The 26860-nt window shown below is 38.9% G+C and overlaps 4 protein-coding genes and 2 long non-coding RNA genes across 13 annotated transcripts in view; 5 read left to right on the top strand and 1 right to left on the bottom strand.

Moving 5' to 3' along the window:
• The first annotated feature begins 23 nt into the window (after nucleotides 1-23).
• LOC106651659 lies at nucleotides 24-1657 on the top strand. The gene is made up of 5 exons (XR_002763604.1): nucleotides 24-40; nucleotides 256-304; nucleotides 503-620; nucleotides 1018-1087; nucleotides 1279-1657. It is a non-coding gene; the product is annotated as an uncharacterized LOC106651659 (long non-coding RNA).
• Nucleotides 1658-2822: 1165 nt separating this feature from the next.
• On the top strand, nucleotides 2823-4176 carry LOC111694351. The gene is made up of 3 exons (XR_002763605.1): nucleotides 2823-2948; nucleotides 3608-3660; nucleotides 3850-4176. It is a non-coding gene; the product is annotated as an uncharacterized LOC111694351 (long non-coding RNA).
• A 1271-nt stretch (nucleotides 4177-5447) lies between these two features.
• On the top strand, nucleotides 5448-6983 carry LOC111694359 (putative gustatory receptor 28b). Its single transcript, XM_023462264.1, has 4 exons — nucleotides 5448-6272; nucleotides 6350-6430; nucleotides 6498-6587; nucleotides 6662-6983. Exons 1-4 carry the CDS (start codon nucleotides 5448-5450, stop codon nucleotides 6719-6721), a joined length of 1056 nt encoding a protein of 351 aa, XP_023318032.1. The 3' UTR covers nucleotides 6722-6983.
• Nucleotides 6908-8292, top strand: LOC106651329 (putative gustatory receptor 28b). Its single transcript, XM_023462265.1, has 4 exons — nucleotides 6908-7855; nucleotides 7929-7997; nucleotides 8062-8151; nucleotides 8218-8292. Exons 1-4 carry the CDS (start codon nucleotides 6908-6910, stop codon nucleotides 8290-8292), a joined length of 1182 nt encoding a protein of 393 aa, XP_023318033.1.
• A 296-nt stretch (nucleotides 8293-8588) lies between these two features.
• LOC106651330 lies at nucleotides 8589-9852 on the top strand. Its single transcript, XM_014369772.2, has 3 exons — nucleotides 8589-9467; nucleotides 9539-9703; nucleotides 9756-9852. Exons 1-3 carry the CDS (start codon nucleotides 8589-8591, stop codon nucleotides 9828-9830), a joined length of 1119 nt encoding a protein of 372 aa, XP_014225258.1. The 3' UTR covers nucleotides 9831-9852.
• Nucleotides 9853-16630: 6778 nt separating this feature from the next.
• The window catches only part of LOC106651608 (nuclear factor 1 X-type), a 57224-nt gene continuing 46994 nt past the window's right edge, over nucleotides 16631-26860 (bottom strand). For 4 of the 8 annotated variants that reach the window (XM_023462284.1, XM_023462283.1, XM_023462282.1 and 1 more), the window contains 6 exons: nucleotides 26682-26822; nucleotides 25579-25782; nucleotides 19879-20513; nucleotides 19219-19501; nucleotides 16860-18933; nucleotides 16631-16779 (listed from right to left, as the gene is read on the bottom strand). In XM_023462284.1, coding sequence (XP_023318052.1) covers nucleotides 18731-18933; nucleotides 19219-19501; nucleotides 19879-20513; nucleotides 25579-25782; nucleotides 26682-26822 — 1466 coding nt within the window. In that variant the 3' untranslated portion in view covers nucleotides 16631-16779; nucleotides 16860-18730. The remainder of the gene's footprint in view (nucleotides 16780-16859; nucleotides 18934-19218; nucleotides 19502-19878; nucleotides 20514-25578; nucleotides 25783-26681; nucleotides 26823-26860) is intronic. The other 4 variants (XM_023462281.1, XM_023462280.1, XM_023462279.1 and 1 more) reach the window with 4 other exon arrangements.

The raw sequence follows: 26860 nt of genomic DNA on the forward strand, positions 1-26860 counted from the left end.
CTCAAATTCAAAAAAATTTACATCTACAGCGCCTGCTAAGGTAATTTTATAATTTCAACTAAACTATTTTAAACTAAATTTAATTGCAATTTACTGATTATGATGAAACTGCAACCACCAAGATCTCTGAGTGCCATGATTAATCTTGTATTTGCTAATCTGATAACTTATAACGTAAAATATTGAATTTATTGTATAAAACTTCTGCTTTTTAACGAGTATATTTATTTACTTATGATTATATATTTGTTTCAGATTTTCAACTATATTCAAATCATGGGACGAAGAAATTGAAAAGTAACAAGTAAGTTGATGAAAATTGAAAATTTAATGAGTTTTTGTACTTTATCTCATTTTTAATGATGAATAATTGCAACCACCAAGATCGCTGAATGCCGTGATTAATATTGTATTTGCTAATCTGACAGTTTTAATTGAACAGCATACTATATAATTTCAAATATTTCAAAAGTTTTTAAAATTTTTAAAATTTAATTTTCAGGTTTTAAAAAATACAATCACTAATTTTAACTGCAGAGGGTATATCAATTGATGGTGTTTCTCGTTTGGATAACAATGGTGCAATGAAAAAAATACTTCTTATCTTTGTATGTGTGAAGGTAAATATTAAGATTGTAATTCATTCAAAACTATTATTTGATTTTAAAATTCATCTCTTTGTGAGTTCAAACATTAATTTTTTTATTTTTTTCTACATTGACGGTGTAAAAATTGTATAAATTTATAAGAAAAATGAGACCATGTATTGTTGATGTAAAAGTCTAACAATAAGACAAATAGTCATTTTAACTTCTAGTAATGAAATTTTTATAAAATTAACCGTAAAAAAATAATTTTGTTATCATATCTTAGCTAATTTTTAATGATGAAATTAGCAACCACCAAGATCTATGAGGGCCGTGATTTTTACTGTATTTGCTATCTGATTCATTAATAATATTATGTTTTTAAAATTTGTATTATTAATCAAACAAGTAAAAAGATATTTATTTACAGGTTTATTGTCGCTTATTCATTATACTCAAATGGTCAATCTGCAGAATGTCACTATATCCATACTGAAATTGTAAGTGTAATATCTTAACTTTTTACATTTATTATATTATTTATGCGTTTTATTTATTATGATGAAATTAGCAACCACCAAGATCTCTGAGTGCCGTGATTATTACTGTATTTGCTATCTGATGAAAATAAAAAGTTACCAAGCTCCAATTGTGTATCTGGGCATAAAATTCATGTAAGATTTTTTTTCAGGTACATGCCAAACCATTGATTTGAAAAAAGCTGAATTCGACTAAAATGTGAGTTTTATATTCTTCTATTTATTTAAAAATCAGTTGTGTTTCATTATATATAAATTAGTTAATTGAGTGGGTTAATTTACTGTAACTTGCCAGATAAAAGATATAAATTGATGAATTTCTGCAACCACCAAGATATGAGTGCCATGATTATTTTGTATTTGCTATCTGATGGAATTATTGATATCATCTTTTTTTTGTTATTTTACTATGAATGAAATTAAAAGTCACATTCATTACAGATTTTCATCTCCATTCCGAAAGAAGCAACATCTGCTGTGTCCCTCAGGTAATTTTTTTTTTTTTTTTTTTTTTTTCAATAAATTCTACTACATTTCATTAATATGATGAAACTGCAACCACCAAGATCTCTGAGTGCTATGATTAATCTTGTATTTGCTAATCTGATTAATGATTAAGATTTAACCCATTAACGCGCAAAAGTGCAATTTTGTGCATGAATTTTCCGTTGTAACAAAATTATAGATAAAGTTAAAATATTTTCTTGAAAATCCATACCCAGGGGTTTTTGGGTATGCTCTTTCAGTATCCGGTGTTATTTTTGCGATAAATAAACATTATCATCGTTTATTTTGCCATTAAAAACAAAAAACGTGATTTTTTGACTCAAAATTTTTTTTCAAAGTCGATTTTCTACCTTGCCTTGCCTTCGGAGGGTTCCCATAACACCAGAAATCGTGCACTTTTTCTCTGAACCTTCGAAAAATGCGCTGCCGCGATTTTTATCTTGCCCCTATATTTCTAAAATGGCGAATTTATACTGAGCAGCGATATGAAAATGGTCTTATTTTTTATTTGTAAATTATTGACTTTATAAAAGAAAGTCATTCAATGAAAAGTGTTCAAATTTGTTCAAAGAATACATGTGAATTTTTTTTAGAATTTTTTAATAATTTTTTCAGAATTTTTCCGATTTTTTTTGGAACATTTTGGATTTTTTCGACAGGCCGGGAAATGGTCGTATTTTGCGAAATTTTCAAAGTGGTCTGAAAAATTCTGAAAAAATTCACACGTAATCTCTAAACGATTTCAAATAAGTTTTTACACTCCAAATTGTACTTTTGAGTTTATATTTAGCTCATGTAAAATAGGTTCTGAGTAAAAAATGAGTGAATTTTTATACCACTGCTCGGTATAAATTCTCCATTTTAGAAATATAGGGGCTAGATAAAAATCGCGGCAGCGCATTTTTTGAAGGTTCAGAGAAAAAGTGCACGATTTCTGGTGTTATGGAAACCCTTCGAAGGCAAGGCAAGGTAGAAAATCGACTTTGAAAAAAAATTTTGAGTCAAAAAATCACGTTTTTTGTTTTTAATGGCAAAATAAACGATGATAATGTTTATTTATCGCAAAAATAACACCGGATACTGAAAGAGCATACCCAAAAACCCCTGGGTATGGATTTTCAAGAAAATATTTTAACTTTATCTATAATTTTTTTACAACGGAAAATTCATGCACAAAATTGCACTTTTGCGCGTTAATGGGTTAATGTAACAAACACAACGTATCTTAAAGAGTTCATAATCTTACCAAAAAAAATTTTTTTCAGATTTTTTGCAATAATTAAAATGATGGGACGAAGAAATTAAAATGTAGCAAGTAAGTTATTAATTCAAATGAGTTTTAATGTTCTTTATTATTGTGTATGATGAATTATTGCAACCACCAAGATATGAGTGCCATGATTATTTTGTATTTGCTATCTGATGGAATTATCAATATCATCTTTTTTTTTGTTATTTTACTATGAATGAAATTAAAAGTCATATTCATTACAGATTTTCATCTCTATTGCGAAAGAAGCAACATCTGCTGAGTCCCTCAGGTAATTTTTTTTTTTTTTTTTTTTTCAATAAATTCTACTACATTTAATTAATATGATGAAACTGCAACCACCAAGATCTCTGAGTGCCATGATTAATCTTGTATTTGCTAATCTGATTAATGATTAAGATTTAATGTAACAAACACAACGTATCTTAAAGAGTTCATAATCTTACCAAAAAAAATTTTTTTCAGATTTTTTGCAATAATTAAAATGATGGGACGAAGAAATTAAAATGTAGCAAGTAAGTTATCAATTCAAATGAGTTTTAATGTTCTTTATTATTGTTTATGATGAATTATTGCAACCACCAAGATATGAATGCCATGATTATTTTGTATTTGCTATCTGATGAACGATTATTATTTTAATATTTACTTAGAATAAAAAATAGGAAACATTTTTTAAATATATGTATAATTTGGCATTACAGGTTGTTTCGGAACCAAAACTACTCGAGCACAGTTGAAGATTAGAAACTTATCTGTAAGTAAAGTATATTTAAAAAAATTAAGTGATTATTAGTTAATTTAATCGAATGATGATATTAGCAACCACCAAGATCTCTGAATGCCGTGATTATTACTGTATTTGCTATCTGATCCATTACAAAAATGATCATTTTATGATTGTTATTTTTCCTCTTTTTTACTATTAAATTCTTTTCATATTCAGATGATCGATTCAAAGTCAATCAAAGGATGAGGAGTAAAACGTAGAAGAAAGGATACAAAGAAAGAAAGATTATATTAATTCATCGAATTCCAACTAATATAAATGGAGATTTTCATGTACCATTAAAGGAAAATGCTATGATTTTGTTCAATTGTACATTAAAAAATTAATTTTACGAAAAAGTGATCAAAACTTATTTTCAATTCACATATAAATTGATGAATTATCGGATCATGCTCATAAACTATTAATACAATTTCACTCAAACAAATGTACTTTCATGACAAGTTGTCAATCATTTCAATCAATAAAAAAAACTTCAATGAATTTAATTGAATCACATGTCATTAAAATAAACTTCGAGATCTAAGTAAAATTCCTACATGATATTTCTACCCTATCGGTTTATTTAGATTACAGTATTCCCAGTTTTCCTTCAAACGAAATTTTATGTTATACTGGCTTCATTAAAAAATTTTCTGTTATTCGCCAGTGTGTTAATAACATTTTTGAAAATTTTTTAAATTACTTGCAAGTATTTCGAACGATATCCTCAAAATCGAGCAATTACATGACTCATTAATGAATCGAATCAATATAACATCAATGATATAATATCTTAAATCGTTTTAATTATCACTAGTCACGACAAAATTTCCACTGAAAGTATTCCATTCGAAAAAAATTTTTATCCGATGAGTAATTAATAAAATTTCGTAACAGTTCTTGCCGATCGTATTGTCTTGTTCGGAAAAGTTCTCTGCACTCGTCGACTTAGTGGTACATTTTTCGCTTGGTTTTCGCTAAAATCAACGAGAAATTTTCATCGGAAACGGATTTTCAATAGTAAAAATTCAGAAAAAGTCAATAAAGATAATGTTAAGTGAAGTTAAGTTTGATATAATTTTTTATTCTAGAAACGTATAATGTCTGCATCATAAATTTTATCTTAACGATCGAAACAAGATATTGGAAATAAAAGTAGAATTGTTGGCGTCGTGCTCGACGAACTTGATAATTGACAATAGAAATTTGGATATTATCAGTTGTAACAATTTTCTCATCTCTCGATATTTTCACAGTTTTTGACCTCTATACGTTGAATAAATCATTATATTAATAACCGCAAGTATCGCTGGGAAACGATCGATAAATTGACAAAAGCATAAAAGGCGAATTTAGCGAAGGTGCATTTAATTATCTCAAATAATCGTTCCACATAGATGTCAGTTTGAGATAACGACGTAGCTAGTCGTTGCATTCAAAGTGGAAGAGGACAATTTTTTTTCAACCCAGAACAAAGTTACAATTGCACCACAAACGAAGGTTTTTATTAATTATTGTCGATGTCGTTCTTGTCGATGGAGACTTTGACCAATAGTTTGCGCTGTTAACAATTTATCCTGCATTGTAATAACGTTAAAAGGAGCAAGTATTTTTCATTCCGATAACAAATAAAGTAAGTATCGATTTTGCAAAGGCATGAGCCGCTAGTCGTTCCCGCGAAGCGTTCGCATGAAAGCCGAAGGATGAATATTCCCGATAAAGCGTTCCTCTACTTGGTTTATTATCTATTAAAAATCTCGGGCGTTTGCACGATGAAGTGGCAGCTGCAGAAGGGTCGAAACATCATCCGCGGCTCGAAAACCCAAGTAGCCTACAACTTGCTCGTATCGCTGACACTGATTAGCATCTACGGTCTGTTGCTGTCTAACCGGCCGAAAAACTTCCACGACGACCACCTCGTGTTCAACCGGGTATTCGACGTGATCCACACGACGCTGGCCGTGAGCGCCGCCTGCTTCATTCTGCTCGTGTTCTCTCGGCGACGCTCGCGAGTCGCGAGTCTGGCCGGTAAGCTCGGCGAGCTCGTCGTTCCGGACGACGAGCTCGCGAGAGACGCGAAGATCCTGACGTCGATCCCCTGCTCGACGCTGCTGGCCAACGTGCTGACCACGAGGCCCGGCGCCGATTACAAGGTGGTCCTTTACTTCGGTCTGCTTTACTCGTGCAACTTGGTCGTCACTTGCGCCCTGCTGCAGTACAGCCTGACCCTGCGAGCGATACGGCGAGTTCTGCTGCGGGTGAATCGCGATCTCGAGGCCGCGTCGGAGTCGAGCGCGTGGTCCGCGGCGCCGGTCCGCCGCGACCTGTCCGCCAAGCTGTCCAAGAGCCGCCAGCGCTGCTCGGACGCCTGCGAGCTCGCCAAACAGCTCGGCGAGTTCTACTCGCTGCCCATGCTCTTTTGCATCACCTACATATTCGTGACGCTGATCTTTTTCGCCCACTTTATCGTGAGGCCGTTCGTGATGGACGAGGCTTCTCTGACCGATTTCAAATTGTTCCACCTGTCGCTGAGAATCCTCCATTACGTGGTCGTGCTGATCTTGCTCACGAAATCGGCGTCGTTGCTCGTGAAAACGGTACTTGATTCTGAGCCAGCTCCACCGGCCAATATGCAATTAGCGCGTATTACATCATGCGATAACGTGTGTTTCAGAAGAAGACTACGAGCGCGATCGTGAACAAGTCGCTAGAACACTTCGAAGAGAACATCAACAATCATCAGATAGTGCTGAAGGTACAGCTGCCCCTATAGGTATGACCACTGTCGACTTTGAAAAAAGCTAAGCGAATTACATTTACAGTTGCATCATTTTTCCAATCAACTTCTCGGCGACGACATCGACTTTTCCGTCTGGGGCTTGTTTCGGCTGGACGAGTCTCTACTGATGTCGGTAAGGTCGCTTCTGAACTATATAGTCGCACGGAATAGCTGCAGAATCTCAATGGCCGTTGTCGCTATTTGCAGATGATCGGCGCCATCACCAACTACCTCGTGATATTTTTGCAATTCCAAAGGAACAAATGAAATCGATCGAAAAAGAAGTTTCGGCGAGAGCATATCTAGACGCTTAATCGCTGCTCCGATAATGGCCGTTTAATTGCTAGTGTCTGGCTCGGCGGATGCGTTGATACGCTCGCAATCGATCGGCGCAATTACGAGGGGCGCTCGATCTTTGAGAGTCAACGAGTCGCCAACGGACAAACGGGCAAAATGTCGCCGAGCAGGAAGACGCGCCTGAGCTGCAAAATTTTCCTGCGCGTGATCCTGTACTACATGAAGATCTTCGGGGCGCTGACAGTGGCCGTGAGCATCGAGGGCAGCAAAGTGTCGTACGGCGCCTCGAGGCGCGGCACCGTCTACAACGTCTGCCTCGTCGGCCTGATCCTCGCGAGCGGCTACTTCAGCCTGCTGATATCCTACAACGGCACCTTCCAGGAGCGAGCCGAGTTCGAGCGCATCGCCGACACGCTGCAGACCTTCTTCCTGACCTTCGCCTCGGTCTACGTGCTCGTGTTTTACTGCGCGAGGCAGAAGCGAGGCCTGCAGCTGGCCACGGGACTGATGCGCGTCAGGGACACGACGGCCAGCTTTCAAGCGAACGAGACGAAGCTGGCCACGACTCTGGCCTGGATCTGGCTGCTGAAAATCGCCACCGGCCTGCTCTGGGACTTTACGACGCCGTCGCACGATCAGCTCTCCGTCTACTTCATCGGAGTGACTCTCAGCAACTTCGTCGTCAGCACGATGACGATGCAGTACAGCTACGCCCTGGTCATTCTGAGGCACTCGCTGCGGGTGATGAACCGCCAATTCGCCGGTCTCACGATGGAAAATCTGTTTCTGACGACGGAGCTGCGCAAGAACGGCGACGAGCGACGCAGCCAATTCCGAAAGCTCCAGCGACTCTACACCTCCGTGGTGAAGCTCTCCCGGGAGTTGTCGGACTTTTATGCCTCGCCGATGCTCGTCATGTCGATCAACGTCTTCTTGACTCTCATCATCTACTCGTACTACGTCGTGAGGCCCATCGTCTTCATCGGCAGTCAGGGTCTGAACGAACACCAGATCAGCCTCATGGTGCACTGCACCGCGTCGTTGATCTTCTACGTGATGGGTATGGTCGTTTTAACGCGGTGCGTCGCTACCACCGAGGCAGAGGTGGGTATACAGCGTTACCTATTTAACATAGACTCGTTACAATCTCAACACTTGAACGTTCGAATCGTGATAGGGTAAAATGACGGGAGAGATCGTGAACGAGTCATTGAACAACGTCAGCAGTCCTCTGTTCATGGATCAGGTAATTTCTATAATTTTCCTCCGGATTCGCCTGGTTCTCAACGCGATCTATCTTTCGATCCTAGCTGAAGCAATTCTCTTGCTACCTGTACCACGCCAACATACAGTTCAGCGTCTATACATTTTTCCGACTCGACGAGTCCCTACTGATATCGGTAAAAAGAGTCGATGCGCAGCTCTCTTATTACGCAACATTCTTCGTTTCATCGTGTCATTTTCAGATTTCAGGCTCCATCACGACGTACCTAGTCATTCTGTTGCAATTCAAGGAGAGCAGCCGTCAGAACAACCGATGAGCTGCCAACGTAGCTAAATCAACAGTTGTCGGCGTGTTTAATTTTTAAAAGGAAGTTTATTCAGAAGCATTTCATCGTGCAAGCTTTAATATTTAATTATATCGCCGCTCGACGAATGCCCGAGAAATGTCATTAAATAAAGTGCTGCTGTATAGCCTATGCATGTCTGTGTGTGTTATGTATAAACGTTTGGCTTGGTAAGTACGTAGAGTACGTAGGTGCGATCGATACACACTTTTACGAAGTTGGCAAGTTCGCGATCGACGCATCGGCTGAAATTACGTGCCCTTTGAAATATGACTCTCGTAAAAGTCCGGCCCGATGCGAAATTCCGCGGCATCGTGTACTTGTTCAAAATTGTCGGCCTCGCCTCGATGGCCTACGACGCCGAGAACGTCGAGAGGCCCTTCGGCCCTTCGAGAATCGGCCACTGCTACAACGTCCTGCTCATGTGCGCCCTCTTGCTGCCCAATTATTACTCCCTCGCGATGACCTACTCGAACGTCTACGAGAACCAAGCGAGGTCGGAAATGACGGCGGACCTGATCCAGACGGCGTTTCACCTGTTCAACGGCCTGTTCGTCGTCGGCTACTTCAGCCTCTTTCAGCGTCGGAGCGTCGAGTTGGCCAATCGATTGGTCGCCGCGCATCGGAGCCGCCCGAACGACGACGACTCGAGCGGGATGCGCGCGACTCTGCGACGGATCTTGATCTTCGAGCTCGTCTCGCTGATTCTGCAGCTGGTCACGGTGCCCAAAGCCTTCATCTTCATCGTGTATTTCGTTGGGGCGGTCATCAACGGCCTCATACTCAACCTGCTGCTGATGCAGTACAGCTTGGTCGCGAGACTCCTGCAGCACGGCTACGGATCCGTCAACTCGAGCGTGTGCAAGCTCGACCGAGACTTTGCCTCGCTCATGCAGCATTACCGACTTCTGCAGCAGCTCGCGCGGGACATCTCGGACTTTTACTCGCCCGTCATGCTAGTCGGCTTCGTCAACCTCTTTCTGAACCTGATCCTTTACTCGTATTACGTACTGCTACCGGTCCTCACCCTGGGCCGCGAATTCAGCTGCAACAATGTCCTGCTGGTGCTTTATTGCCTAAATTACACCATCTTTTGCATCGTTTCGTTGTTTATACTGACTAGTTTCACCACTGCTGCCGTCAAGGAGGTATACATTTATTCTACTCTACTCGCGTTCAGCGAGAGTATGCCTGTACAGATTTCGTTTACCATTTGCAGAGTCAAAAAACGGGAGGCTTGTTGAGCCTCGTCGATCGGCAAAGTCTGCCCAACGTCGCGATGTTGAAACAGTTGAAGCAATTTTCCAGTTACTTGCTTCACGCGCCGCCAATGTCTTTTGGCGTATTCGACTTGTTTGTCATTGACCAAACTCTCGTCGTGTCTGTGAGTATTCGAAATATTCCTCAAATCAAAAAGAGATTCAAGTATTGTTTAGCTTGTAGCTTCCATCACTACGTACCTGATTATACTTTTGCAATCTAGAGGGCCAAAAGATCAGGACTGCAAGTAGTATAAATCGACGTTGCATCAGGCGCTTTTTATTAACAAATCTATATTAACTTCCTACAACAATGAATCACTTTCACTGACTATTTCTGTTAGACAAGGCATTTTAAATACTTCACTTCTTTTACTCTTTTCTAATTTAAAACTATGTAAAGTTAATTTTAAAGATAATGGTTTACAAAATTGGCCTTATTGCATATCAAAACGATGCATCGAGTCCACCAACAATCTCCTCGCACGTATTGGATAATACTTATTTTAGTGTTATTTTGTATTAAAAATGGAAAGATAATTTACTGTGATTCAGGTACACTTTAAAACGATCAATTTCGTTTAATTGAAGACTGATCATTCGACATTGACGTAAACCTATTCAAAATTTTTATTGGGGCAATTTTGGTGTTCATTCATGTAATCTGCCAAAGGCGTGCGCAACAAAAATTACGTAACCCCGTTAGTTTTGCTCCAATTTGACTTCAAATTTTTAAACAATATAATCTTAAAGTAGAAAATGATAAAGATTGAAAAGTAGCCTACCTTTTCCCCTCCTCTCCTTAACATTGTTTTTCAAAAATCATTTGAATCGATACAGAATGCAAAAGTTATCGATCATCAAAAAGCAAAAAAAATATTGTACGTATAATTAATTAAAAGAACGACTCAAAAATAGGAATAAATCAATTTTATCATTATAATTTTTCATGTATTAAGAATTTTTAATAATCAATATTGTCGAATATATGATACAGAATCGTTTAATTGAGACATTATGGGCACAACGTTTTACTGTTAGCACAAAATCTCGGTTCTCTTTCAATAGAAGTTTCAATTGAATAATTTATATTTATCATATTGCTCATCACCTCTGGGCGTGCGAAGCGTTTAAATATATATATATACTAATATATTATTGAGTTAATTTTTCTGTCCGTTTAAATATATGAGTATTTGGTTTATTTTTTTCAGTTTCGCTTTTATATCACCACAAGCTCGAGATTATCCTACCACTACCACCACCTTTGAATACGTACTGTAAGATCATACGTAACTTTTTTTTTTACCAGCCAAAGTTGAGTATACATTTCCGTCCTTTATTCCAGCTTGTATGCGTTACCTTATAATGCCTTAACTGCCTAAGGAATCAAAATGGTTTTCTACGCATCTAATATTATGCTTTGTACAACTTTTACTACTAATTTTTCAACGTGTACCAGAGAAAATTACCATATCACTGTAGTTTTACATTACTTTAAAATAGTATGTCCCTAATACACGATTTTAGGCTATCGTTTTTTAAAAGCATCATTATAGTTAACATCGTTTTACGAGGCTAGTTACTTGCTTCATTTTTTTACGTATATAATTGTATTTCTTAAAATTAATCAAGTCTCACTACATAACACGATTTTCTTCATGACTAGTGAGATAATTCAGGTGGACATTGGTCTCCAAAAAACTTTATTCCTATATGTACACGTTGTAAATTCAAAAAAATTGACTCATTAATTTTTTACAGGTGGTCCGGGAATATATTATATTTTAACTACGTTTAAATATGACATTATAGCAGCTAAAAAAATTAAAACCCTGCTTCAATTCCAACGATTTATAATTTTTTCTCTCTCGTGCCCACATTTTTTCTTAAAAATAAATCCTTAAGAAAATTCGATCTCAACATAAAGGAATTGAAACAAGGCTTGAATCTCAAAGCGTGAGTGCGTGTATATTATTTACAGGATTATAGACCGGACTCGTTTTCTAAAAAACGTTATAAGCTACGTCGATTAATGTAGAAAAATCCTCGTATCGTCGATTCGATCGCAATTGAATCTCGATCTTTCGAGCGAACGATTTTGATAATGCACTTTCGGTTCAAGGCAGCTCGAGACGCTATAGAAAATTTTTCCATCGTCTAGTTCATCAACGATCCGAACTTGTCTATTCGAGTAATTATCGTATAATATTATTATTAAAAAAATCAGCCCTTCTTACCTACTTATTTTAGTTTAGTTATTGCTATAAAAAATTGAATAAATAAAAAACACTTATTCAGCCTTATTACTGTTCATACAATCACTTTAGATTTTGTTTCTCCTAAAAATAATTGACTTAATTTTACACGTTAATCTTTGATTTGCAAAAAGTAATTATGCCTACAGCTAATATTATACAATTCACTAATTTTAATTGCAAATTAATCAAAATTTACGATATCAATGATTTAATTCTTCGATAAGAACACAGTCGAAAATTTTAAAAATAAAGGCACATGTTTATATTTCTCAAGCATTCTACCCTCATTGTATTCGTGAGTGATATTTTTTCAATCATAAATGACTACGTTATTAGTACATAGTTAAGAATCGTATTTATAAAGCAAAAATATGAAAATATTCTGTAAACATCTACGTTCTTTACAGGCAGATTATTTCGCACCCGGACCACCCAAGTATTTCATTTCTTTGGCATCATTATTTAATAAATTCGAAATTTCGAATATTGAATAGAAAAAGTAACGTAAAATTTATATTCCAAATTAAAATATATGAATTTCGTATAAAAACGCGCGGTAATCGCTTTACTGAACATCTTTTCATGACCTTTCGTTATATAAATGTATACATATATATAAATCTATTTTCGTTTTCTAAATCGAACCTCTATGTTGCTGAGCACTTTTTTTCATTATGACGCTGAATGAAGGCCTACGTACACGTATATGCTATATTTATATAGAAATACTTTTGATAAAAACTCATCATACTTTTTGAAAAATTCTTTACATGCTGCATTATATTTACACGCTAAAAAGCAGTAGCATTTACCTGTGCGTATAAAATTATGAGCTCGATACATCAATGGTAGTGATGGTGGTAGTCGTAATGTAATACAATATAATTGTTTATATCAATTCAACGATAAATTACACATGTAAATTTTTTCACCCAGAGCAATTTTTGTTGATTGAATAGTTAGAGTTAGTAAAAGTGAGTTATCGAAGCGTTTCATAAGTACTAGTAACATCCTTCATGAACAACTCTCTGACAAGAATATAATGTAATAGCACCAAGGCTACTGGGTACAAACTTTTTTCGGCTCTGTCGGTGTATAAAATAAAGTGTAGAGCGTGAGCACAAAAGTAAAAAGTGGAAGGTGGACAATGTAAATAAAAAATCCAACATTCGAAATAATAAGATAAATTCAACAATCTATATTAAAAGTCATTAATTTATCGTCCGATCAACAGTGTATCATCTTTTTTTTGTCACTGAAGCGTTTCACTGCTAATCAAAACAAAAACATCTAACAAAGTCGAAGATATAATTTTTGCATGATACAATAAATCAATAATGTACTAATGTAATCAGAAACATATACTCTCAAGTAAGCATCTATTTACCGAGTAAATAAAAATAATTGTAATATTTAGTCAAATCAATTGATCCTTTTAACAAAGATTATCAACTATTTATAAAACACAATTGTTTCACAGAAAATACACAGTTTATATAAATTAATGGTGTCTTGTGACAAATTAAAATTATCAAAAAATTATGTAGAATTGGAAAAGAGGGAGAGGAAAAGTAAATTTCAAACATATAATGTGCGCACGATTAGACATGACTTCTATAAAATCCATGAAGCATTGTAAACAGTGGCAAAGAAGAATCATCATTCACTTGAGCCTTGTTTCTCACGTACCGAACAATAAAAAAATTTTATCATTAATATTATGTAAGTACATATGTCTCTTCTAGGCAGGAGTTTTTTTCGCTTACACAATAATATTGCAATAATAATAATTATAATTGCATAAAATGATTATCTTTTGTATCTATTTGTCATTATTGCTGTATGACCGTTTGTAGCGTTAACAATAACAGTGGAAGCAATGAGAAGTTTCTGTACTTAAAATTTTGTCGTAATTTTTCGCTTAATTCGTTTCTCGATCGTGGAACTATTATTCCCTTCAAGTTTGTTGTAAATAAAATTGCTGTTTTTTTTCGAAAGTGACCTTCGTAATTGCATTTTTATACAAATACTTACAATTTTATCTTTGACAGGATTATGATATTTAATAATAATGATAATAATAATAATAAAAATAATAATTGAGTTATACTTTGCCCGGTGGTAGCTTTGCTCTCTTATACGCGACAATAGTTAAACTTTAAACTTTGTTTTTCTAACAACTAATATTGCAGCAGCCACTTGTGACTAGTCGTATATCATCCCAAGTCCGAGTATTATAATTACGATCTAGCATAGTACATTCACCCCTACGTTACACTCCAAGTATTTTCGGAATGGACAGTATTTTGGGGTTCATTTAAGTTGAAGTTACTCGACCATTTTTTTCCCCCATTCGACAACTCTGTTTTGTTAACATTACACGAATGAACGAAATTTTTGAATTTTCCATTTTTTTATCATCTAATCTTACACGTATCGCATAAATTTCTTTTTTACAAAATATATTTTCTCATTCGGCGAAAACAAAATTCACTATACAGTTACAATTATATATCCAGGCAATACTGACGTCCTTCTCGTACACGATTTACATAACGCTAAGTTCTTTTTTTTAGTAGGCTTCGCTTTTTTTTCATTTTGAGTAATTTTATAGTACACGTTTACTTTTGAGTATTATTGACTTTTAAGGGCTTGATCCGAGATCCGTATTTTCATACTAATTAATGTACTGAATCCTGATAAAAACTTTTTACATCGATGATTTGATCCGAAAAATTAGTGCACGCACATGAGTGTGAATACACTGAGAAAACAGTTCACAACTATTGGCCGTGCAGAGCGCCACCTTCATTCAAGTGGTCCGTGTAAACTTAAAATCACCGTGCCCCCTCTACAATTTATTATGCACAACTCGTAAACGCCCGCGCGTCGTAACCATTGAATCATAGTGCGTAGGGCGCACGGCTTTTTCCCGTGCAGAGCACAGCAATTCTGCATGCGCTTGTATAGCAAGCGCTCGACCAAATGCTGGGAGTTGAAATACGCCGCAAATGTTGTTGCAAAGTCAAACTCAAGATGTGCTTAGTCTATAGTTATTTAGAAATGATTAATTATAAATAAAAACATTCTTATTTCATTATTTTTTATTTTTTCTATAAATTTGAACAATTTTAAATTATAATTTTTAAAATATATGTCTTGTTGCTACAAGTAAATTTTTATAATTGTCAGGCTTAAAAGTAATACAAGGGCTTCTAACCGGTAAATTATTATATGAAATACATTTCAATTCCTCGCATTCATATACTATATGCGCATCATAATGACTGTCTGTCCCAATAGCTTTTAATGGCTTGTATAAAAATTCTACTTCGTCATTTGGTAATAAGCAGATAGTTTCTATTCTTCCAAATTCTGGAAAATCGTCTGAAATGCTTGTAATTATTACAGAATCAGGGCTATATTTAAAATTATTTACTTTTACATAAGTAAGAGTGAATTTTGTACAACTTCTCCCATTTTGAAAAAAATTTTCCTTTTTTTGTTTTCCAAAGGAAATATCAACGTCTTGATATTTGATATAATTTATAGACATATTGGCTAATAAATATCTATTAGCCAAACTTTTCAAAGTATTTATTTTACAAGCATTACCCGACAACAAATCTTTCAATAACCGATGCTTTGATTCACATCTCATTGTTGAACAATTCATCAAGGGTCCGACGGAACGTATAAGACGTGGATAGTGAACCATAAAATGAAACTTCTTTTTTAGATTACCATTTAAAAAAATGTACAAGGAATGATGTTCAGCTATAGCATCCTCTAATTGCAGTATATGTGATTCTGTTATCGCTGGGGCTGTAATGATGTAAACGATTTCTCTTAGCTTTAAATAAAGCTTCCAAGTTTCATTATCTTCAGGTATTTTAGATCCAACCATAATGTTAAAATAACGAACAAAAAATAACGCTTCAGCACCAGACATTTTTAGCTTTCCATTCGCATTTATATAATCTAAACTTATCGCTGATGGGAGATTATTTGATTCGAAGTCAAACTGACAATTTTTTAATTTGAAGTTGAGATAATCTATAGTAAAAAATTTGTCAACCGTGATGAAAACGGTTAGAATAAATGCCATGACATAACTGACTACGCCCTCAAAAACATCATGAAGGATGTCTAAATATTGATTTTGAGTCACATGAAACTGAATTATTCTATTGAAAATACATTCGTCTTTTATGCCTGAAACGCTAAGCTGTTTGTCTTTCAATTGTGCCTCATAATTTAATAGATTTCGAATCAAATGTCTGTCTTCTCGAATCATTTTTTGCATACGACAAGGATCTGCGAAGCAACATCGACAACAAATAGTATTTCCAAAAGATTCTGTGAAGCCGAAAATGCCATTGAGGCCAAGGTTGTCTCCAATAATGAGACTTGTAATAAAATAAACACGGTAGCTAATATTGCCTACAATTATAGTCACTGGATTTAACCTGAGATCATTCAATTCATCTATCGTAGTACAGAAAATTTTTTCATTGCCATATTTTTTCCTATCATTTGCATAAAATAAATCAACTATGAGAATACTGATTAATTTAGAGGCAAGACCTGGTGGTAGAAAAGGTAGGACTGCATAAAATACTCCTATTTTATTAGTGCCCGCGTGCGGACCTAGAGCGTTGCCGATTTCTACATCGTCGTGGTACCCGAATAAAGGAAGAGCCAAATCATATTCACTTTTAGATTCACTAAAATTCTTTAATTGCTCTTTCCATAACTCTCCTTGTAAAAAATTACTCATNGCATTTACTCTTCCTTTTTTATTTTTAGTATTAGTATTATTACTTAATCTGTTTTCTTTTGATAAAGTATAGCTACAATCATAATATACTTTTTTTTCTTCACATGGGAAAAAATCTACTATTTCTTGACTGAGACTTTGGAACACCTTAGAGGGAATGCTGTTGAAATTAAAATAAACACAGGTGTTATAAACGTTTAACTAAATAACTTGAATAAAAAGGATTTTTGAAATTCTTACTGAAATGGTAGTGTACTCTCTTTTGTTTTATCAAGCTCTGCATCCACTAATATTTTACTCAGCTCGTCCCTCAATGATGAAATGTTGCCCTGATAAGCATACATATATAGAATAATACTGCCCCATAAGCAATCAGCATGATGTAATAATTTGTACATTCTTTTATTTTTTTGTACTATGAATGAGTATATAAGAAAATATCATTAGTAAATAATGTGCAAATTTCAAAAGTGAAAGAGATAGAAATTTTGAGTAGAAATTACTTTGTGTATAAAAATCTTGATAATCTTTAAATTTATCTCTTTCAGTAGGGACTTTAGAAGTTTCGTAATAGCAATCGTTACTAGAAGCATTTTGATTGAGATTTGATACATCTGCGAGAACCGGTTTTTGAGAATTCAAAGTTTTTCGATACAGTTCTAATACATTATTAAGTTTATTCCTAGATGTACTGTGGCTATCAGGTACTATTAAGTCTATTTTGCTTTTACTTAAATTAATAAATTCCTCGTAAGTAATTTCATGAACTGTAAAACACGATCGAACATGATAAAATCAATGATTAGATGAAATGACTTTGAAAATGTTAAAGTTTACTTACGAAGCATATAATATGACAAGTCATCCAGCATCCAACTTGTTAGTAATGAGTTAATAGATGGATCCATAATAATATAAATATCCAATCACTATCATAACAATACTATAAAACAAGTCCAATCACAATCACAATAATACTAGAACACAAGTAAAATTGCGTCGTAGGTTAAGCACGCTGCGTATACCACGAGACGACGGTGTAATGCCCGCCAAATCCGCGGTCTCTGCACGGCAAAATCAAGTGCGTACACGAGGAATGACCATGATAGCCGCACGATAATTGTAGAGGGGAACTCGGCCGAAACAAAGATAGTGCACGCATGGCGAAAATCAGTTTGCGCATGGTGTTTCGATGTGGCGCCGTTGGCGCGCACAGCGGTTTATAGTGAACTGTTCGCTCAGTGTATGAGTGTGTGTTTACGCGTGAGATAATTAAAAGATAAGTATTGAGGCAAACTACGAATGCAATCGTTACATGACTAACACCTTAACGTCGTAAAATTATCAAGCCATACGAGAGCTTTTTTAAAGAGACTTGGAAGACTGAGTGGCACTATCAAGACTCTTGCAATTACCATTATTATACGTAATAATCATCGAAACAAGCTTATATAAATTTTCCCTAACGTTTGTTTTTCACTTACAAATACAGAGCTTTAGCGCGATTCAAGCGTACAAGCCTAACAACTACGTACCGATCAGCTCGAGTGAAAATTTTCGAGTAAAAGTATTCGTCGCTTGCCGTATATCTTTGTACGACGCAAACGTTCGTTCATAGCCGATGAAATCTTCATACAAAATCTTATCAAAGACCGAATACAAAAATTCGCTTATTTATTTTTTTGGCACAATATATATTTGCTCGTAAAAATTCCTTTTTGTCGCGGTTTGCTTTTTCGTAATAAATATTCTACGGTAACTTTGCATAGTACAAAAGCGTAAAGGAAAAAATCTCGACACCGCTCCTCTCAAGAATACTCGAAAATTTTTCACCAAGAGTTTACAGAGAAGACATTGTAAGGAGGGGGATTACGGGGAAGAGGTCGATCGGAAAGGGACGGGGGTACTCGGGGAGGATACTAATAATTAATTTACACTTATATACCTAGACAACGTATTTACGCGATGGTGTTTTTTGTTCATTTGATCTGGTTCATATTATGTACATGTAGAGGCGCATCGTTTGGATGCGCTCAACGAGCCAAGCAGCAGCGACGCGACATATCCTTCGTTGGCGACGGCGTCATCACGTGGCTAACGTTCCTCCAGTGTCACGGGGGGGACTTTGGTCTGCCCAATTTCTCCTGCATGATTTGCTGCTGCTGCTGCTGCTGCTGTTGCTGCTGCTGCTGGTGATGGTGATGATGGTGTGAATTGGGATCCGCGCCGACGCCGAGATCGCTGCCTATCAAGCCCGTGTTGCCGTTTTTATCGACCACGACGTTGCTCGTATGGACGGGGTGAAAGTATCTGTCTGTAAATTATACATTTTCGGTCTTTAAAAATCCGGCGAGGCGCGCTATAACTTCTCTATTACTCAAAGTTGCCGCGGCGTTCAACGAAGAGAAAGAACGAGGCAAAGAAGGCAAAAAAGAGGTGGCACCAGCGAGCGAGCGGCGCGCTTTATCCGCGATATTTATGAGTCGAACGCGTATATTTTCATATCCGATATGGTAAAAATCCAATTTCGTGTAAAATGACGTTAGAGCTCGGGCTCTGCAAAGTTATCTCTCTCCATTGCAGCATGAATAATTCATACCTTCCTCCATTGCTGTGGGTGTCTGCTGCTGCTGCTGCTGCTGCTGCTGCTCGCTCGTCGCACCGGTGATAATCGGCGCTATCATATTGTAATCATCCTCGAGGTTGATGAAAGGCGCCGCTGCGTTCCAGCGCGGCGGCGGCCCGATGTTCGACATGGGCGAGCGCTGATGGTGCGGATTGGGCCTCGACGAGACCGAGACCGGAGCCGAGGAGAAGAGCGACAGGTTCGTCGGCGATATGACCCCGGACATGGAGCCGATGCCGGGATAGGTGAATATTTGCTGCGGAAGAGAAAGGGCAAACAAAGGACTGTCTCAGTCAAGGATTTATCGGGACGATGTTCCGCATTAACGCGTGTATACGAGTTACGCACTGAATCTGCCTGCCACTGACTCCGGCAGACGTATCAATTATCGTTAAAGCTAGTTTAAAAGCCGCGACTGTACGCATTATACTTTGGCCAAGTCCTGTTTAAAGTTTCGCAGCGCGGAGCTCGAGCCAAAATCGCTAGTAAAACATCTTGCTTAATATCGGCTCCGGGACTTTCTCAAGAGCCCCGCGCGTACTTAACTTTTGCAGGAATTTAATTAAAGCTCGGGCTCGCGCTCATTGGAAAGTTTTCGGCTGGTGGGATTTCGGACGAGTATTCGGGACTCACCTGTCCAGGCTGCGAGTGGAAGTGGGCGAAGGTGTACTCTCGGCTGGTGTGGGGCGGCGCCGCGACCAGTATCCTGGCGGGGCTCTTCCTGCCGCTCGGGTCGATCGGCGAGGACTGGCAGCTCGCGCCGACCAAGCCCGCAGCGGCCATCTGGTCCTGGACGGCGGCAGCCGCCGCCACGGCCGCGTTCACCTGCAGCTCGGACGAGTGCTCGCTGCCGCAGGGCGAGGCGGCGCTCACCGGCGAGTTGGCGCTCCCGTGGCTGCTGGAGCCGTGGCCGACGACGCTGCTGGCCGTGAGCTCGCCCGTCGAGCGGATTATGGCCACGGGCCGGGCCATCGGGGCGGGCGGCGGCGGCGGCAGCATCGAGCTCGGGTAATACTGTGAAAACTGCGGCAGCTGCTGGCTGTTCTCGGCCTCCTGGCAGACGAACGTCACAAAGTCCGAGAGGGTGTCGTGGCCGTTCTCCGGGTACTTGACGACGCCGCTGCCGGCGCTGCCCGGATGCTCCGGCTGGTAGTAGGCGAGACTCGACATGCTCTGTTGCTGCTGCTGCTGTTGCTGTTGCTGCTGCTGTTGCTGCTGTTGCTGCTGCTGCTGCGACGATAGCGCCGACTCGTGCGGAGAGTGGAGGCCTGTAAAAAGACAACGACCCAACGGTTCGTTATGAGATTAACATATGTACTGGTGCAGCCTCTCGGTCGACGTGTATTCGTTATTTGCGCTCGCGACGACGACGCCCTTGCGCGCATTAAAGTCTTAGAGCGTTATCTCGGCTTGCGATACGACGACGCGGAGTAGTGTCTCGAGAGCTCTATAATGTATGGCAGCCGCGTAACAGCTGATTACGTCCGTGTCTTGCTGTGTACGCGTGTTTACGTGTGCATGCCAGACTGTTGTACATAGGTCGCGAAAATCCATAAACGACAAAAATGACCGAAAACGAGGAGGAAACGATACGGCCTGGCTTTTTTTGTTAATGTGAATATAGAACTGGAACAAGTATGGATATACTTCAGGGTGCTTCCCATTATCTTCCAAGGTTGCATGGAACCTCGCTCTCAAGCTTTATTACTTTGCGTTCTCAGACCTAAAAATGAAAAAACCCCTAGTTGCGACTCTTTTATATAGTTATGAAACCGTGGGCAAGTCCAAGTTTTCAAAAAAATTCACACTCATTTTTTTACTAATTCCAAAATGTAGCCTGAAGTTGCTCCTTAAATGATATAAAATAATAAAAATTTAGTTTGCAAAAATTCAACTGTAAAATAACCACGTTTCTAATCTTTATAAGAAAAGAAGCAACTTTTGGTAAACATTAAAAGGAACGAAAGTCTTAAAATTAGTCAAAGAAAGTGTGAGAATTTTTTCAAACAACTTTTTAATAATAAAAATGGTACTCTCAATTAGCTTACGGTTGAATTTTTGTATAAAAGAGTCATTGCTACGAATTTTTTCATTTTCAAGTCCAAGCGCACCGAAAAAGCTCGGGAGCAAGGTTCTATGCAACTTGATATATAAGGGACACTCTAATATACATATACATGCATCATACATGTTGGCATATATACATAGATGTACAGTGCAGGCCACTCGAAGCGTGAGAGTTGCAGAGAGAGAGAGAGAAAGAGAGAGGAAAAAAACGTGCGTATGTGCGATTTTTTTATCCGCGCGCCACGTTTTTTCCGTCCGACGAAAAACCAAAATTAATACACGTGATGAAAGTATAAATATACGAAAAGTTCGCATGTGCCCACGAAGCTCTAGTATCGTGTGTCTGTGTATGTATATAATGCGTGTCTATCGAAGTTGTTGCTTTGCTTTTTAAGCCTCCACCATCCCCTTCCCGACGCAAATCCCGCTATTTTATCGTGTTTGCATGCAAACTTTTTTACTTGTTCTTTTTTACTCTGTTGTTTTTTATTTGTGTAATACACCAATTATGGGATATTAAATTTTTTGTTTCTTGCACAGCGGAGAGTTACATCAAACATTGATATAAATATATAGACATCAAATCAAATATAACGTACATTAGGGTACATGTATTTTTGCATGTTTATGGTAGGCATTCAGCAACAGTTACTTATAGTACACATTCATATGTATGAAAAAGTATAGATATATAGAGATCGTCAGTAGAGAGAAGGGACATTTATATCGTGCTGAAATAAATCAATCAGTCTGTGCGTGATCTCCTGCAAATTCATCATAACTTTTAGTTGGTATTTTCTTTTAAGGGATGTTTCCATCCCTGAATAATTTTATATAAAACATTTATTACAAATACATGAATATCTAACTACAAGATGTATGTATAGAAAAAATGGCGGTGTTTATATGAATCTTGCCTAAATGCTTACCCGTGGAAAATCATCGAGAAAACGTACAGAACGTGGATAGAAAATTTGGATACAGTGCAACGTATGCTCTCTCCTCCGATGTGCCCTTAAAATACATTAAAAAAAGAAAAAAAAAGGAAAACCCGCAAGCATAAACCGCGCACTCGGCAAAAAATGTCAATACAATCTCTATTGCAGCAGCAGTAGCAGCAGCAGCAGCAGCAGCAGTAGCAGCAGCACACGCGTGTTATTGTACACGATAAAAAAAAAAGAAGAAAAAAAAAGGAAAAAAGAAAAGAAAAGAAATCCGAAATCCTGTTGAATCTGGTTTTCCGATAAAAGCTTGGGCAGACTGCTCGAGAGAAAGAACTCCACTGCTCACGTCTAATCCTTTTCTTCTGGCCCCAAGCCTCCGCCAGACGACGTCTGGCCTAGCCACGGGCGTGTAATAAGAAAAGGACTAATGCGTTCTAAGGGCGCGCGCGACGCTTATCAGCGAGCATTTCTGCGGTTCTCTGGTATTCTACGCGTAAGAGATAGCGCGCGCCAACGACAAACAAGCTCTGCGATATGCAGATGCACCACTGCTGCTGCTGCTGCTGCTATTGCGCGCCCTAATACCGAGGCTAGACAAACATGTGCTTGCCTATTGATTCTCAAAGGGCTGATTTATTCGTCGTGATTGTACTCTGTGTAGAATTCGCACTTAAGACGTACGCGATTAGACGCTTCTCTTTTGTGGTGACGAATTCAAAGTGCAACAAAAATGTGTGACAAATCGGACTCTTGGTTATTGAGGAAAACCCCGTACACATCGATGTAGGCAAAATTTCTCGGGTGATTCATGCGGACGACTATTTATTATGAGAGATGTGACATGGAGCAATCGTGTTCATATAATCCGTTCCATGTCACTTCTCAAAATTTTCATTCGGTTGTTGGAGCTTACACGCATGTAAGGTTTATAGATATGCATGAATAATTTTTCGTGTGTAACAGAGAGTGATGATGGAAATATTACAAGAGTTTTCGGGCTTACACACTCATTACACAGAGAAGAGAGATATAAAGAGAAAAATAGAGAGAGAGAGAGAGAGAGACAGAAAAAAGATATACATCGATTCATAAAATATTGTATGTATTTTATACATTGCAGGGATATATGCATAAGTGATAGAGAACATCATAACGCATGTGACAAAAGTACCTGTTCGCTGGGGCTAAATAAGCTTCTCTCTTACGCACAGGCGACAGCTGAAACAAACATTTTAACACGCCGTCATTTTTCCCATTTGTTAGTCACTCGAGACATGTTAAAATTTTATGATAATGTACGCTTGATTACTCCTATTGCAAAGAATTATTAGTTAATTGAGTCTAAATGATTAGAATATATAATACTAATAATGATGAAAGCAATAAGCATAAATCGAGACTATATCTAGGCATTGTTATATTATATTTAAATATATGAATAACACTATACGAACTAAAGCTAGGTAGTTGTGTGTATGCTTACCATGAATCAAACGACTCGCTTATATGCACTGGAAACTCAATCAATCCCAGTCGCATTCCCCGCGCGACTTGCCAAAACTTTACTATAATTCCACTAAGCTGGAATTCGAATAATTCGTAAAATTTTTCCATCGGCTCTGTTACGCGAAACAACGAAAGTTGCAATAGCTCAATTTTGCGCGATCGCGTGCGAGAATCAACTTTTCGATTATAAAGTCTTTTTGCCACCCCCCCAAAGTTTCGTCCAGCCGCCAAAGTGTTTGTTAGACGAGCACGAGGCGCACGACGAAAGAGAGAGAGAGAGAGAGAGACAGAGATCCTTTTCATTAGTCGAAAAAGGGAGAGATAAGAGGCTCCGCTCGCGCGATCGAACATTTCCGCGAGAGCCGAAGGAAATATTCGAGGCATTCGGCCATTGTGTGTGCGCACTACGAGCGAGCTTCTAATCGAGTTGACCCGAATTACGTAGCAGGCGGGGGGGGCCTCTCTCCTCTAGGTATAATTTCTCTCGGAGAATTCGGCATCCTCTCCGACCCCCCCGTCCCCGCGCGCGCGAGCTCTCGTGATTTGTACTTCGGCACACTTGGCCTCGACGAGCGCGCATACTAATACATACGCTTCGCAGAAATAGGGAAAAACTTATTTATTCGTCGTTTCTCGGCGTGCGCTGCATCGTTTCTTTCCTTTCTTTTCTTCCTTTTTCTTCCTTTTTTGCCTCCCTCCCTCCCTCCCTTCACTTTTTTATATACACGATGTATGTATACAGCCGTTGTTAGAAATACCGCATGGAAGTGCTTCCACAATGGTATATATGTCCCTACACACTCGAATGCAGGAAGCGAAAATGTATTTTTACGACAAAGTTTACAAATGCGTTTTACAAACTAAGAAGTACAAAAATTGGATGCTTGCCCGCACGACGATCCCAAATGTATGTGTATGAATAAAAAAAAAAAAAAACTGCAAAATGAGAAGGGGCTAGTGCTGTTAAAGAGCAGCCTGGATATTTGCCTCTGTCCATGTGTGCGCTCCGACTGCACTGATGTATTACGTGGCCGCGTGTATGTGTATACATATATATATACGATGTACGCGCGGCTAAAGATGAGCCCTTGTAACGTGGCAAATTTTTTCTCTCTCCCAAATTTCACGCTTTGTCGTGCTCGATCGTCGTTAAAGCCGACAATTTTGCCGTGTTCACGACAGTTAGCAATGTTTAATGACGCAGGCATTAACAAATTCGACTTTTTAATGTCTTGCGAATTAAATCACGTTGAATCGATTTGCAAGCCTCGAGCTAGGAAATATAGCATCTTTGCTTCCGTTTCAAAGTTGGCTTGGCACGCATCTACGCGATGTGTGTGAAATATCGCTTAAAGAGGATCGCCTTCTCCGTCCTTTTTCTCCCCCCGGGCTCTTATCCGTTAATATCGAGGATTGAAATTTCGCCTTATTTTCGCGCTTCGAGCTCGCTCTCTCTCTCTCACGAACGCAATCAATAACGAATACTAATCCAATTTTCTCGCGAAAACCTCATCTGAAATTCATCTTCCTTATGCTTGTTCTTACCCGTGCCTTAGCTAGGCTAAGGCATATTTGTTTGCAAAGCAGGGGGGCAAAAAATATTTTTCCTTCCTAGCATATATCGGGCAGCTCTCCAATTTTTACATTATTCCTCGCTAGATTGTCTAGCTGGTTCCGCACTCCACACACACACACACATACACTCACGTACACCTCAAAATCTGAAAATCCCAATCAAACGGATTGGATGGCGAGAGGTGGCGGCGGCGATGGGTAAATACAAGGATCGTATATAGCAGTGGAACGATGGCCTTACCAGTTTGCGAGTGAGGCGAGTCCATGGGCCGATGACACGGTGCCGGTCCGTTATTGTCCTGGTCGGATCTGAGCACCGGCGAGAAGGTCGGCGCGTTGGAGACCGTCACCTGGGCGGCTTGCTGCTGAGACGGCGTCTTCGGATGATCAGTCTTGTCGTTGCGTATGAGCTGATGCACCGGCGGCGGGCCTGCGAAAAAACGAGCTGCGATCAGGCGAGCCTCACTTCCTGCCTATATGCTCCACGTAAGCCATGTGAATATTATAACGTACGCGCGATAATATATAAATATGATCCGCATTGCGGCACGCATGGACTGGTCGGAAGTTTCGACTCGAAAACTTGAACTTTATCGATTAATCTCGGACAGATGCGTAGCTAGGGGCGCCACGCGATTCATATCAATTCCCATGCACTTTAACGTTGGTAATAATCATGTGTACTGGGGACGCGAATGCGCGCATAATTAAGGCCGCGTGCACTAGCTGCGCGGAGTAATTTTCACAACGTTTTCGGCTCGATGCGCTGCCGCCGCCGCCGCTATGTACGTCGAGGCCACAGACAGCAGCAGCAGAGAACGGCAGGCGCTTTTGCTCGCGATATAACGCCATTCATAAACTACAACGATAACAATCTCATCTAATTACCCAAACAAAAAAGGAAGGGTTTCCATCCCAAATTTATCGCGAATGGAAAAGAGAAGAGAGAAAAAAGGGACAGCAGCAGCGAAGGCATGAGCCGAGTGGGGGAGAGAGGGGGGGACACTCGCTGTGCGAGCGCAGCGCTTCGTTATCGTGGAGAGACGAGTCCCTCTCCTCATAATTACTGAGCAATTAAAGCGTTCCCTTCTCTCTAGTGCGCGCCACTTCGAGTCTATATAGGCCCCGCGCTATACTCTTTCTCACTTGGAAAATAAGCGCGCGTCTCGCGCTATATACTCTTCTCCCTGTAGTCCCCAATCCATACACACATACACAAACATTTAAGCACACTAATACACTGGCACGGTACCATTAGAGACGACGTATAGACCAACGAGTATAAATACATGTACGATATAGTTGCAGTTTTAAAGGGAATTCGTGTAAAAAGCTGCGACTTACTGAAGCTAGGCTGAGGCTGTCCGGCGTGCTCGGCTGCCGTGGCCGCCGACGGTGGCGTGTAGCTGCTGCAGTAGTACGGGTTTTCTATTTTGATGGCATTTATTTGAGGCGGCACTTCGCCGAGGTCGTGCAGAATCGACGCTGAAAAGACATACGCACGCGTCAAATTATATGTGGCT

This window comes from Trichogramma pretiosum, unplaced genomic scaffold (genome assembly GCF_000599845.2).
Source record: "Trichogramma pretiosum strain Unisexual culture from Peru unplaced genomic scaffold, Tpre_2.0 scaffold9, whole genome shotgun sequence".
Taxonomy (NCBI): Eukaryota; Metazoa; Arthropoda; class Insecta; order Hymenoptera; family Trichogrammatidae; genus Trichogramma; species Trichogramma pretiosum.

Coding starts and splice junctions, on each gene's coding strand:
- LOC111694359 (XM_023462264.1), top strand. CDS start 5,448: ATGAAGTGGCAGCTGCAGAAGGGTCGAAACATCATCCGCGGCTCGAAA. Junction 6,273..6,349: donor CGTCGTTGCTCGTGAAAACG/GTACTTGATTCT, acceptor CGTGTGTTTCAG/AAGAAGACTACGAGCGCGAT. Junction 6,431..6,497: donor ATCATCAGATAGTGCTGAAG/GTACAGCTGCCC, acceptor TTACATTTACAG/TTGCATCATTTTTCCAATCA.
- LOC106651330 (XM_014369772.2), top strand. CDS start 8,589: ATGACTCTCGTAAAAGTCCGGCCCGATGCGAAATTCCGCGGCATCGTG. Junction 9,468..9,538: donor CCACTGCTGCCGTCAAGGAG/GTATACATTTAT, acceptor TACCATTTGCAG/AGTCAAAAAACGGGAGGCTT. Junction 9,704..9,755: donor ACCAAACTCTCGTCGTGTCT/GTGAGTATTCGA, acceptor AGTATTGTTTAG/CTTGTAGCTTCCATCACTAC.
- LOC106651329 (XM_023462265.1), top strand. CDS start 6,908: ATGTCGCCGAGCAGGAAGACGCGCCTGAGCTGCAAAATTTTCCTGCGC. Junction 7,856..7,928: donor TCGCTACCACCGAGGCAGAG/GTGGGTATACAG, acceptor GAATCGTGATAG/GGTAAAATGACGGGAGAGAT. Junction 7,998..8,061: donor GTCCTCTGTTCATGGATCAG/GTAATTTCTATA, acceptor TTTCGATCCTAG/CTGAAGCAATTCTCTTGCTA.